The following is a 13,700-nucleotide window of genomic DNA, read 5'->3' as shown; positions in this document are numbered from 1 at the left end:
ATCTTTAAGATGGCGTTCACAAAGGGACAATAGTTCTGATAACTCTTATTTCTTTGTTGTGAAATGCGGGAAAGCGGCGAAATTCGGTCATTAGCGAAAGCTAGCAGCTAACTGATGCTAGCGGCTAACTGACACTAGCGGCTAACTGACGCTAGCGGCTAACTGAAGCTATTAATGGTTATTAAGGACCTTATTATGAAGCGTTACCAAAAATTGTGGCTCCCTGCAGCATTTAAGTTGCCCAGCCTTCACTTAGTTGGTGATTGTAAAGTGTTACCCTTTATTTTACCCTTATATTTTTAGACCGGAGGTTTTAAACAAAGCTCTGAGGATTAAAGAGAAAGTGATTACTTCTGGGCATGGCTGCATGTTGAGGTCCAAAAGGAGAAATAGATGTTATTCTCACTCTTGACATAAGTTGATAGGATCCTCTTGAGCCATTTAGCCACTTGCTTTATGAAGTCTCTCCACCTGATTTAAAAGTGTCTGAAAAAGCCTCTGGATGTGAAGTGCCATTTTTAGCAGTGATGACTCCAGCCGAGGACCCTCTCCTTAAGAGGCCTGCCTCCCCTCCCCCCCCCCGCCCGCTCTGTGCCAAATGCCCATTTAGGCGCACATGAATATGCATTTTCTATGAGTGCGAGTGGGCTGCAGCACCTTGGAGCCTGTTAAGGCATTCAGCGGAGCTCTCCCAATTTATATGCACACATTAAGCACGCTTTCACCCAGGCTGTCACTGCCTTTCATGTCCAACCCCGTCAGGACCGCTGTGGTTCCCCTGGTGAAGGGGGCTTGGCTCTGGTACACCGAGCTGAGTCCTGTTCTCTATGGCAACCTTTTTGAGTGGCGACCCCCAATCTAACATGCATGTTGTTTCACTGAACAGAATCTCACAGTTCAGATCAGACAAACTCAGTTGATACGATGAATTTTGGACAAATAATGAAGCAGACAACAACTAAAACATTTCTCTGTCTGTGCATTTGTCAGAAAAGACACAAAATGACCTAACAAAGAATCAAATTGACCACAAAATGATTTTTTTTTTAAAAAGACACAAATTGACCACAAAATGACCACAAAATGACCACAAAATGACCAAAAGAGACACAAAATGACCACAAAAGACACAAAATGACCGGAAAAGACACAAAATGACCAAAAGAGACACAAAATGACCGGAAAAGACACAAAAATGGCCCAAAAAAGAAACAAAATGACCAAAAAAAGACACAAAATGACCAAAAAAGACACAAAATGACCAAAAAAAGAAACAAAATGACCAAAAAATGACATAAAATTAAACAAAAAAGGACTCAAGTTGACCACAAAATGACAAAAAAGGACTCAAATTGACCAAAAAATACACAAAATGACCAGAAAAGACACAAAAATGGCCCAAAAAAGAAACAAAATTACCCAAAAAAAGACATAAAATGACCAAAAAAGACACAAAATGACCAAAAAAGGAAACAAAATGACCAAAAAGGACACAAATTGATCACAAAATGATAAAGAAAGACACAAAATGACAAAAAAAATACACAAAATGACCAAAAAAGACACAAAATGACCAAAAAAAGACACAAAATGACCCAAAAAAGACACAAAATGACTAAAAAAATACACAAAATGACCAAACAAATACACAAAATGTCCACAAAATACACAAAATGACCAAAAAAGACACAAAATGAGCAAAGAATTACCAGAAAAGACACAAAATTACCAGAAAAGACATAAAATGACCAAAAAAGACACAAAATGACTAAAAAAACACAAAATGGGCAAAAAAAACAAAAAAACATTAAATGACCAAAAAGACTAAAACACATTAACATTTTAACAAAGTGGAGACAGAGCTGACTTCCAAAATGATTTGGAGACCCCCAGAAATCATCTCCCCAAGGTTGAGAATAGCTGCTCTATGGAGTGATTGTGTGCAAGCAGACAAAATAGTCTCAGCCAAGTAGAGATACAGATAGACAGACAGATAAAACCATGGCCGACCTTTAGAGTATAAATGCATGAAAGGTCTTGGTGAAGGCAGCGTGCCATGTGCAGCTAGTGACCGGTAGTTCTGCACCAGAAGAGACCAAGGGGTGAATGAACGCAGACTGAGCTGCAAGAAAATGTTCCCAGCAACTATTTGATATAGTGCGATGTGGCAGAAAGAGGCCAGCTTTACATGACATACAAGAGTCTGTAAGCCCAGATAGCTGAAAGTATGCACAATCTTTTATTTAGTGAACAAGATGCTAAAATATTTTTGCCGTCCTGTCGCTCCGATCAGCCATAACAACTGTTGGTAGTGTATCAGGTGCTGCGCTGTCAGAACTTCAGAAATGTTGCTCGTGTTCTGTCAGAAGCAGTCAAGTCAATAAACGTCTGTTTAACATACTGTAATGTCCTTTTAGCTGCACCACAGACAGTCTATCTAAATATTTGCACGTCTGATTAATTAATCACATGAGGAGCTCAAGTAACACAATGTCATATTTAGTGGCGGGAACATTTCCAGGAAAGATAAATTTAACAGTTCCTCATCTTTAAATCAAGATAAATTATTGGAAAAATACAAGCATGTGCATGAATGTCTACAGAAACATAGCTGGTGCATTGATAGAAAAATGTTTTTAGATTTAGAAGTGTTAGATAATTTATCTTGTTTTAAGAGAGAGAATTTCTTATTGACACAAAATGACCAAAAGATGACTTAAAATTAAGCAAAAAAGGACTCAAACTGACCACAAAATGACAAAAAATTACCACAAAAAGACACAAAACGACCAAAACAAGACACAAAATAACAAAAAAGATACAAAATGACCAAAAAAAGGAAACAAAATGACCAAACAAGACCCAAATTGACCCCAAAATGATCAAAAAAAGACACAAAATGACCAGAAAAGAAACAAAATGACCAAATAAAGAAACACAATGACCACAAAAAGACACAAAATGACTAAAAAAAGACACAAATTGACCACAAAAGACACAAAATTACCTAAATGAATAATAATAATTTATCTTGTTTTAAGAGTTAATTTCTTACTTCAAGCTTACAACATGCTTATTTCTACATGTAACAATCTTAATTTAAGAAATCTTGTCAAGGTAAATTATCTGTCCATGCAGCAAGATCATTTTTACACCTTTTTTGCAGTGTGTTGTGTTCAAGGGAAGAGATGTCACTTGTCCATTTCACGATAATGAAAAATACGGACAATAAGTACTTTAAAATGTGCTCTTTGGTGGACTGTGTGTGTGACATGTTTGTTATTTCCATCGTTTTTTAACGGAGTTCTGCTGATACAGACGTGCTTCTATCTTCTTCTCTGCTTGTTGACTCTCTGGTTGGTGCTAGCTAAATCCCAGAGGCCCGCGGTTTATTTTATGACCACAGTCTCACCCATCCTCTGGGGCAGATGGCTGCACACACACACACACACACACACACACACACACACACACACACACACACACACATTGCTTTGCTGTGACACATCAGCACAAGAAAATAGCCAAATAGTCTCAGCTTTTATCTTAAAGTAGCAGCCTGAATAAAATGTGGTTAACTCCAAAGTATTGTGAACCCTTCCAGTATGCATCGAGGTTATAATAGTTTTGGATTTTCCATTAGTTTTAGATTTAATTTCGTTGTGATTTTTTGTTTACAAATTCAGTTAGTTTTAATGAGTTTTTAGAGTGAGTTTGCTAGTTTTAATTGGTTTTTATTTTTTGGGAAATGCTTAGTTTTAGTTTAGTTTTTATTAGTTTTTAGCCTGCTGCCTCCGCGACCCGGCCCCAGATAAGCGGACGAGAATGGATGGATGGATGGATGGATAGTTTTTTTGTTTTTTTTGTAATGGGGTATTTGTTGGGTGCCAGATTTTTTTAAAAAGTCACAATAAATGTTTCCTTTATTTCCTTTGTCTGATCCATCTCAGCCCCAATAAGTTTATTAAGTCATAAAACCAGATAGATGAAATAGATTTCATATCAACCAAAAAGGTTTACGGATGAAAAAAGTTGACAAAGACGAAAACGAAGGACATTTTCACTAGAATTTTAGTTAGTTTTAGTTAGTTTTGTAACCAAACAATACAGTTTGAGTTAGTTTTGTTTTTGTTTTTTTTATTTCAGTGAACAAAAATCTTTTTTCAATTCTAGTTTTCGTTATTTCATTAGTTTTCGTTAACATAATAACCTTGGTATGCTGTCTAGTGATACTGACTCGGATACAATGTGAAGGTCTGAATGGCTGAATGTAACATAATCAGGTGTTTGGGGTCTTTTTTGAAGCAACTTTGAGTAAAGTTGAGAGCAGTGACAGCAAGGGAGAACAGATCCACCAACCAGTTCTGTAGTTTTCATTACTAGTGCAGTCCACGTAGGGAGTATGTATTCATATAGTGGGAGATTAAGTAGATTTTTCAATTATGGCCAAATGAGGTTGTGTGTGAAAATGGAACCTTGTAGCCACTTTAAAACTCCTAAAGATAGGTAGGCTAAATAGACTTCCAGATGAGATGAGTCAGGGTGGAAATCCAGAGTGAATTGTGTTACTGACCAGGTGTAGGCCTATCACACAATGGGGCGGAGCTCCCCTAAAAGGGGCGGAGCTCCCCTAAAAGGGGGCGGAGCTCCCCTAAAAGACGTCCGATCGGAAACAGTGCAATGCTGCAACACGTCCTGTGTCAGGGATGGGCAACTATAGGTATGTTAATGATTTTGAAATGATTCATATACCTTTAAGAAATTGATTGAAAACATTTAACGATTAAATATGTATAGCACTTTGTAAACATCACTTAGTTCAGCGATGGGCAACTGGAGGTCCGGGGGCCGCATACGGCCCGCACCCTCACTTGAAGTGGCCCTCAGTACAACTACATACATTTGAGCATGAAATCTTAAAAGTGCAGTGTAAAAATGCACAAAATTACTACTTGCAATTAATGTTGGTCTGCTTTTCTTGCACTGAATCACAGGAAGTGGTTGTTTTTTATTTGCTTCAAACCTTTTGTATTCCTATTTATACTGTTATACATGCATTTGAGCATGAAATATGTTAAGTTACTGCACTGTAAACATATTTAAAATTGCAGTTTCATCATATCTGGTGAAGTGCACGCTCCTATATGTGGCCCTGTGGTAGTGAACATGAAACATTGTGGCCCCCTGCAGCATTTAAGTTGCCCATCCCTGACATAGTTGGTTATTGTAAAGTGTTACCCTTATATTTTAAGAACAGAGGTTTTAAACAAAGCTCTGAGGATCAAAAAGAAAGTAATTACTTCTGAGAGCAACCGGGCATCGCTGCATGTTGAGGACCAAAAGGAGAAATAGATGATAGATGGAAAATTAATTCGAAAATCTTCAAAATCGAGGATGCACACCTTCGTGCAATGTGCAAACCACATATGAAATCTGAGGTGAGTCTGACTAACGGTCAGAGAGATATGAACTACACACACACACACACACACACACACACACACACATGCTTCTTGGTTTTATAGATAGATAGTCCCACCAGGGTTGGGTTCCTAAACTTGGTACTTTTTGCATGTGTGCCTAAACTTGGTACTTTTTGCATGTGTGCACAGAGCAGAAAGTAGAAAGGCTGTGATGGATACGTCGCTCCTGCAGCTCAAAACTCCACACAGACAACGCTCACATCGCTCACTGTAATATAATGTAATATAAAATAGTTTTGAGGTGAGAGCGGTCACATTTACACCTCCTCCAAGACATACAGCAAGATGAAACTGACGAAAAAAGGCACCGTTGGGTACCGGAACGAACTAAAGTCCTTAAATGAAATTCCTAATATATATGGAAATATTGCATAAAGAAACATGGTAACTTTATGCACATAATTATCCTCTCTCTGCAACTTCTCATGACTCAGTTTTCCATTTTCATCCAAAGGAGAAAGGAGAAAAAGTCCATAAAAGTTATTCCTTCCGTTTTGCTTAAAAAATTCTAAATAAATGTATTCGATCCCATTGTGTTAATGCGTCATGACTGTGGGTCAAACATAGCTTCAACGCAGATTTCAGCAGTGCAACCCTTTGCCCACGTCGCTCTCGGCGTGTTTATATAAAGCATTTGCGATGCATTGATTATTTCTGTGCAAAAATTCTGCATCCCCCCTGTGCTCACCCTTTTAGCAGTGTAATCTCCAATGTTAACATCCAGTAATCATCCGATTTGAGCAAGAGACTGTGAGGAAGAGAGCGAAATAGAAAAAGAAGGCCTGCTAGTGGAGATAATTACAGGCTGGCAAGGTAGTATTATTATTAATTCGAGAAAAAAGTTGCAAATTTACTAGATTAAAATGGCAAATCTGTGCAAAAAAAGTCGCCGATTTACGAGAAAAAAGTGGGAAAAAAGCAACTTTTTTCTCCCAGATTCACCACTTTAACCCTTAATAGAGCACTAATTGAAATACTTATACCCTAGAGAATATTGGAGGATATTACATACAGCCAGAATGTGTAAAAAAACATACGGAAATAATATTTTGAGAAAAAAGTTCACGAGATTAGAGTGGCAAATCTACGAGAAAAAAATTTGCAGATTCCCATTTTTTTCTCGTAAATCTGCAACTTTTTTCGCACAGATTTGCCACTTTAAATCTCTTAAATCTGCGACTTTTTTACTTGTAGATTTGCCACTTTAATCTAGTAAATTTGCAACTTTTTTTCTCGAAATATTACCTGAAGTTACCAAATATAGTTCCTTGCCCGATAAAGGGTTAAATCTCATAAATCTGCGCTTTTTTCTCGTAGATTTGCCACTTTAATCTCGTAAACCTTTTTCTCAAAATATTATTTTCGTATGTTTTTTTACACATTCTGGCAGTATGTAATATCCTCCAATATTCTCTAGGGTATAAGTATTTCAATGAGTGCCCTATTAAGGGTTAATCTAGTAAATTTGCAACTTTTTTCTCGAAATATTACCTGAAGTTACCAAATATAGTTCTTTGCCCGATAAAGGGTTAACTCGTGGATACTTGTGTAGCTAAAAGGTTTATTAAGCAGTGCAACCCTTTGCCCACGTTGCTCTCGGCGTGTTTATATAAAGCATTTGCGATGCATTGATTATTTCTGTGCAAAAATTCTGCATTCCCCCTCCAAAGAGCACCCACTGTGCTCACCCTTTTAGCAGTGTAATCTCCAATGTTAACATCCAGTAATCATCCGATTTGAGCAAGAGACTGTGAGGAAGAGAGCGACATAGAAAAAGAGGGCCTGCTAGTGGAGATAATTACAGGCTGGCAAGGTAGCGTGGCCCTGCGGTCTCTGACAGGCTGCAAGTGATGGCCTCTCAGTCACTCAGTGGGTGAATCAGACGCTGCGCACACTGGGTGATTTAACCCGACGATTCAGAGAACAGGCAGGGAGCATAAATCACTAATATGGTCCAAAACACGAGTCTAGGGAAGCACGGCGACGCTGGCATGTTGCTCCACAAAAGCAGGTGTTATCAGATCCAAAGAGGCAAAGACGCAGATGGAAAATAATGAGATATTACACAAACACGAAGAAGTTGGTGATATGGAACGGGAAAACAAAACACAGGTGCAGGAGATGTAATGAAATGGTGCAATGTTAAAAACCGTAGGGGTTTATTTTGCACAAACATGATTTTATGCATGCGTAGTTTACTTTAAATAAGACTTTTTTAACCCTTAATAGGGCACTCATTGAAATACTTAGTATTACATACTGCCAGAATGTGTAAAAAAAACATACGGAAATAATATTTTGAGAAAAAAGTTCACGAGATTAAAGTGGCAAATCTACGAGAAAAAAGTCACATATTTGTGAGATTTAAAGTGGCAAATCTGCGCAAAAAAAGCAACTTTTTTCTCCCAGATTCACCACTCTAACCCTTAATAGGGCACTCATTGAAATACTTATACCCTAGAGAATATTGGAGGATATTACATACTGCCAGAATGTGTTAAAAAAACATGCGAAAATAATATTTTGAGAAAAAAGTTCACGAGATTAAAGTGGCAAATCTACAAGAAAAAAATGTGCAGATTTATGATATTTAACCCTTTATCGGGCAAAGAACTATATTTGGTAACCTCATGTAATATTTTGAGAAAAGAGTTGCAAATTTACTAGATTAAAGTGGCAAATCTACAAGAAAAAAGTCACATACTTAAGAGATTTAAAGTGGCAAATCTGTGCAAAAAAAGTTGCAGATTTACGAGAAAAAAGTGGGAAAAAAGCAACTTTTTTTCTCCCAGATTCACCACTTTAACCCTTAATAGAGCACTAATTTAAATATTTGTGCCCTAGAGAATATTGGAGGATATTACATACTGCCAGAATGTGTTAAAAAAACATACGAAAATAATATTTTGAGAAAAAAGTTCACGAGATCAAAGTGGCAAATCTACGAGAAAAAAATGCGCAGATTCCCACTTTTTTCTCGTAAATCAGCAACTTTTTTCGCACAGTTTTGCCACTTTAAATCTCTTAAATCTGCGACTTTTTTTCTTGTAGATTTGCCACTTTAATCTAGTAAATTTGCAACTTTTTTTCTCGAAATATTACCTGAAGTTACCAAATATAGCTCTTTGCCCGATAAAGGGTTAAATCTCATAAATCTGCGTTTTTTTTCTCGTAGATTCGCCACTTTTATCTCGTAAACCTTTTTCTCAAAATATTATTTTCGTATGTTTTTTTACACATTCTGGCAGTATGTAATATCCTCCAATATTCTTTAGGGTTGAAATTTGGAATTTGCAAGTATTTCAATGAGTGCCCTATTAAGGGTTAATCTAGTAAATTTGCAACTTTTTTCTCGAAATATTACCTGAAGTTACCAAATATAGCTCTTTGCCCGATAAAGGGTTAAAGTGCCAAATCTAAAAGAAAAAAAGTCGCAGATTTAAGAGAAAAAAGTGGGAAAAAGCAACTTTTTTTCTCACAGATTCACCACTTTAAATCTCATAAATCTGCGCTTTTTTCTCATATAGATTTGCCACTTTAATATCGTAAACTTTTTTCTCAAAATATTACCCCCCTCCCCCGGGTCCGTATGTTTTTTTTTTACACATTCTGGCCGTATGTAATATCCTCCAATATTCTCTTGGGTTGAAATTTGGAATTTGCAAGTATTTCAATGAGTGTCCTATTAAGGGTTAATCTAGTAAATTTGCAACTTTTTTCTCGAAATATTACCTGAAGTTACCAAATATAGTTCTTTGCCCGATAAAGGGTTAACTGGTGGATACTTGTGTAGCTAAAAGGGTGAGCACAGTGGGTGCTCTTTGCAGGGGGAATGCAGAATTTTTGCACAGAAATAATCAATGCATCGCAAATGCTTTATATAAACACGCTGAGAGCGATGTGGGCAAAGGGTTGCACTGCTGAAATCTCATTTAAAGCTATGTTTGACCAACAGTCATGACACATTAACTGGTGGATACTTGAGAGAGGAGAGCTCTTACCGTGGTTGGATTTGGAGGTGTGAACAGGGGTGTAGTGGTTCTTGGATGAGGTTCTGACTGGTGTGTTGTCTTTTGGTGAGCCGTTCATCGCTGCAAAATTCTCACAGTCGTATTGCGATATGGGGATTGGCCCCTGCTGCCTGAGGATGTCTGCAAGGGCCCTGGAAACCAAAAAACAAGAATGACAATAATACCGCACCGTGTTTCTCTTCTTGTGCCGTTTTTTCCTCTCTAAGTGCAGCTGAACTGGGTTAAAACCGAGGTGATAGGAAGTGTTTTCTGCACACTGAATGGCTGCTAATTGTTAAGACAGTGTTGTGCTATTATGGGTAATTCACGGTTTGCTCTGTTTCTCCTGTTTTTTGTTTTGTTTTGTGTTTTTTGTACATCTGGGAAGATGACGAATGTTCATTTGCAAGGGAAACAACATTGCATGTGTGAGCATCTTGTCTAATTGGGTTGAATTTTAATGTTTTTCAGACCGCACCAGGTGCATATGGAAAGATGGAGCCCTCGAGGGAAGAGAGTGGAAGAGAGGGAGAAGCAATCACGATGAAAGAAAGTTCAAAAAGTGTTTGTTTGCTTTTTCTGGCGTTGCTTTTGAAAAACGAAATCAAATTACTTTTGCAACGCTGCTGCTGCAGCTCAGAGCTTTTGTACGACAAATGTATCACCGACCATAACCTTTGCTTTTAAATTAATATTTTAGCTTCATCCCCCCCTTCCCCCCCTTTCCATCCTGTTCCTTATTGAATGTGCAGCGGTGCATGCATGTCACACGACCTTGATACAGCCTCAACGTTAACACTATCCATTATTCACAGTCTTAAGATTGCTCAAGTGTTGAATAATGCATCCAATAAAAAAAGCTATTCAATCTTGAGGAAATAATGTGTGTCAGCATTTGTTCACTGATGTAGCTACAGTCTACAACATGTGGTCCACTCTTGTGTGATAACTCTCATATGGTGAAGCCCCAGGAGGAAGCAAGGTGCATTCACTGACCATGCATTCCCATGTTTGCTGCACAATCTTATCACACCCCCACCTGAACGCACCAGACAGTCATGTTCTGATATGCAGAGGGCGGGGCTTGTGAATTATGATGTTTGACAGCTGAATGCCTTTACTTGTTTGCTTCATGAGCCAAATAATTGGGCTATAGTTTAATTCAAGCATGCATTTGTCATTTTTCCCCCAGCTTAATGGTAAAAAAGAAAGATTGTATCTGCTAAACAGACATCCAATATAAATGTTGGCCACCAGTACTTCTCACTCCTACACAGAACAGATGCACACACACTATCTCCATGCATACCAACTACCACAATCACTGTAATAGTCCTCTTTCAACTCCTCCGTAATTATTTTTATCTTTCATTCTCATACACTTCTGTGGGATTCAACATCTGCTGCAGATCTAATTGAATCTCATCTGAAAAGAAGTCAATTTGTTTAATAATTCATACACATTGTAGGCCTCGTTTATTTCTGATCAGATATTTCTGACACTGGGATGTAAATAGAGTCGTTTATATTGTAATAAATTGGAACTTTAGTCTTGTTTCTGGTAAGGTTGTCAAAAGTATCGATACTAAAGCGTTGTATCTGGATACGATACTCATTTTCAAAAGTATTGATTACTCAAAAAAGTATCGATACTAAAACGTTGTATCCGGATACTCATTTTCAAAAGTATCGAGTATCTGAAGCTTGTTATTATAGTTGCAGTTTTTCTTTTATTATTAACATTTAACCTGTGGTTCTGTTCATTTTTACATGTTGCATTTTTCTTGTTAATAGAAATATTTCTGTTAAATTTTGGGGTCTCGAAAATGGTATCGAGTATCGAATATTTACCTGAGTATCGTATCGAGTTGAAAATTTTAGTATCGTGACAACCCTAGTTTCTGGCATGAGTCTTTACCTTTGACCAAAGAGTTTAAATGAACTATTTAGAAGAGTACAAATGTGTTTTTTCTCATGATTTAACCATCTTCTACCCACTCACCTATGTATATTCATTTCCTGAGGCGGCTCTGTAGCTTTGTCGTACGCAACTTTCACCGACACTCCCAACACGATGATGAAGGCTATGATCCCACAGGTGATATAGACCGCCGTGTTGGTCTGATCCATGCTCGGATCGTACGTCTCGCCGGTCGGGATGGGAGACGGCGCGGCTGTCTGCACCCACACCGGCGACTGGTAATTCTTGCAGGCTTTCTGATCCAGCCGGTCCTTCTTGTACTCGCAACAGAAGCGCAGGTAACAAGTCCCGCAGCAGTACCGGTGGTCCGTGTTGTTGCACTCGAACATCTTGTCATACTGCCCGCTCACGTCGTAGTAGCCCAGGCATGTGTCGTGGTTGCTGGCGGGCGCCGGCTGCGGGGTCTTCTGTGGGACCACCGTGGGGACCGCAGTGGCTTTGGGGGTCTTCCTTGGCGCCGGCTTGGGTTTTTTACCGCCTGTAGCGGCGCTCAGTACGCACAACGGGTCCAGGTAGATTAGTAGCAACAAAAGGTGCCTTATCCCCATGGTAGTGTGGAAAAACTCAAGTTAGTTTTCTGCAAAAAACACTTGAACTCTGTTTAAACATGCAGGGTTTTAGTCTTGTGCAAGTTTCGCCGCCGAGTCTTCCTCTACTCGCTCAGTCTCAGTCTGTGCCGCCGTCATGCTGAATGCAACTCTGTGTGGACTGTTGTCAAGGGCATTTCTCGGTTATTCTTAATGCATCGGTCAAACTAAAGCCCATTGCGAGCCATCGGGAGAGCCGTGGCAGGAGAGCACCATATCCTGATCCAGAGCGGGAGGTGGAGCTGATGCGTGCCCGGGCTCTGCGCCCTCTCCCTCGGCTGAGCGGTGTTGGAGAGCCGCGCTGCGTCGCTGTCCAAGGTGCTGAATCCTGGAGCCCACACCAGTCAGTTGTGTTCCAGTCAGAGTTAGGCTGGGGAAACAAATAAGACAAACGGCCTCATTAGATATTATCCTCACGTCAGAGCCACGTCATTAATTAATTAGTAGGCTTCTACACGTCCGAATAACTAAATGACAGATTTTAGTGGTGAAAAATGATCCTGTTTGGATTCATTCCTGCAGTTTTTTCCACGACGCATTCTTCTTGACACCCACACAGCACTATTTATAATAATAATAATCTTATCTTTATGATAAGCATTGCACCCTGTCGTCGCTGCATTCAAACGTGCATTCCTCTGCATGCTTTCATACACATTTCAAAATTAACTTTATTGCATTTTAAATCACTTGATATATTAAAAGAGTGTGAAAAGCCAGCCTACCTCAGTTAGGATACCCGCTGGGGAGTTGCTCTCTGTCTGTCTCCGAAAGTGAGGAGAATATCAGAGCTGTGACACCCCCACCCCCCCTCTCTCTCTCTCTTTCTACTTCTCTCCTCCTTCTCTGCTTTCTCCCTCCCTCCCTCCCTCTCTCTCTTACATCATTTCAGTGCTGGCGTCAGAATTCAGTCAAGTATCGAGCCCCCCTCTCCCCCGACCACCCCAACCCAACCCCCTCCTCCAAGCAAGAAAGCAAGCGTGGTGATTGGCATTAACACTTGTGAATTAAATGGCTGCACAGACCTCTGTCCGCAGAACATGGTTGCTGCACCTCCTAACACTCATGTTTGTTTGCGTTCACAATTGCTCGACCCTTTTGTACAAACTGGCGGTTATCATGTTGCAGCTACATGCCCATAAACAAGCATCGTTTTCTCGGTGAAGCAGTAATTGGCTCAGTTAATACACTCATTATTTCAGATAAAGTCGTTCATATTGGTCTGTGGCCAGCCATAGCACCTGGGGGATTATGGAGAACTGATAGGGCTAAATTACCACTTAAGTGTGTTTCAACACTGCTGCAATGAAATAAACCAAAGTTGTATAGCACATAGCTGTTATTATTCTTCTGTAATCATTTATATCCCTGCTCACCATTAGAAATGTGTGGAGGTCTTTATAAATAAACTAGGTAGCACACTTTTAACAGGATAGGGGGACTTACCATGATGAGAAATTGCTCTCGGTGGCACTTTACTGCAGTCCATAATTTGATTCAACTTAAAATTTAAACTTTTTCTCCCAGCACTGAAAGCTATTATAAGACTATCAACTCTTGATTCCTAAAGTTCAGCCGATAATTGGTTTTATGCCCCACCATTGTCATTTACATTTTCAAATTCTTTTTAAGAAAGCTA

General features: G+C 39.1%; 1 protein-coding gene across 1 annotated transcript in view; it reads right to left on the bottom strand.

Annotated features, from left to right (window-relative positions):
- Positions 1-12,862, bottom strand: part of LOC131959038 (protein shisa-6-like) — a 123,506-nt gene extending 110,644 nt beyond the window's left edge. The window contains exons 1-3 of the mRNA XM_059324130.1: positions 12,787-12,862; positions 11,496-12,431; positions 9,485-9,645 (exon numbers count right to left, since the gene is read on the bottom strand). Coding sequence (XP_059180113.1) covers positions 9,485-9,645; positions 11,496-12,022 — 688 coding nt within the window. The 5' untranslated portion in view covers positions 12,023-12,431; positions 12,787-12,862. The remainder of the gene's footprint in view (positions 1-9,484; positions 9,646-11,495; positions 12,432-12,786) is intronic.
- Positions 12,863-13,700: the final 838 nt, after the last annotated feature.

The sequence above is a fragment of the Centropristis striata genome, chromosome 21 (genome assembly GCF_030273125.1).
Source record: "Centropristis striata isolate RG_2023a ecotype Rhode Island chromosome 21, C.striata_1.0, whole genome shotgun sequence".
NCBI lineage: Eukaryota > Metazoa > Chordata > Actinopteri > Perciformes > Serranidae > Centropristis > Centropristis striata.
Note: the sequence above shows the minus strand (reverse complement) of the source record. Positions and strands in the feature narration are given on the sequence as shown.